Source organism: Pterocles gutturalis, unplaced genomic scaffold (genome assembly GCF_000699245.1).
Source record: "Pterocles gutturalis isolate BGI_N339 unplaced genomic scaffold, ASM69924v1 scaffold16853, whole genome shotgun sequence".
NCBI classification, from domain to species: domain Eukaryota; kingdom Metazoa; phylum Chordata; class Aves; order Pterocliformes; family Pteroclidae; genus Pterocles; species Pterocles gutturalis.
In genome coordinates, this window is record NW_010125901.1 from 251 (window position 1) to 636 (window position 386).

General features: G+C 56.5%; 1 protein-coding gene across 1 annotated transcript in view; it reads right to left on the reverse strand.

Moving 5' to 3' along the window:
- FOXJ1 (forkhead box J1) overlaps positions 1-384 on the reverse strand; it is a gene marked incomplete at its 5' end in the record, with an annotated part of 587 nt that extends 203 nt beyond the window's left edge. The window contains one exon of the mRNA XM_010078770.1: positions 19-384. Coding sequence (XP_010077072.1) covers positions 19-384 — 366 coding nt within the window. The remainder of the gene's footprint in view (positions 1-18) is intronic.
- Between the last annotated feature and the right edge of the window lie 2 nt (positions 385-386).

The window sequence follows — 386 nt, forward strand, 5'->3', positions numbered from 1 at the left end:
TTTCCTGCCCCTGAGCACCGTCAGCGTGGTTCCCGTGTGCTGTCAAGTCCACGTCGTACACTATGGGATTGATGGAAGGTGTGAGGTCCAGATCTCCAAAAGTGGAGAAGTCTTCATTGAGGTCGGCGTCAAAGATGGCTGCCCAGTCAAAGTCACCTTTGAGTGATCCCAGCTCGGTCTCCTCTTCCTGGGTCAGCAAGGCAGAGTTGGAAAGCCGAGGTGCTCTGGCCGTTCGGTGGGGTGAGGGCTGCTTGCGCTTGAGGCCTGCTTTGCCACCCACTGGATTGCAGCTCTGGCCGCTGGTGACTTCTTCAAACTCTTTCAGCAGCTGCTGCGATTCCGTGTTGACGTTGGGGATGTTCTTGGAGGTGCAAAACGCAGTGGCT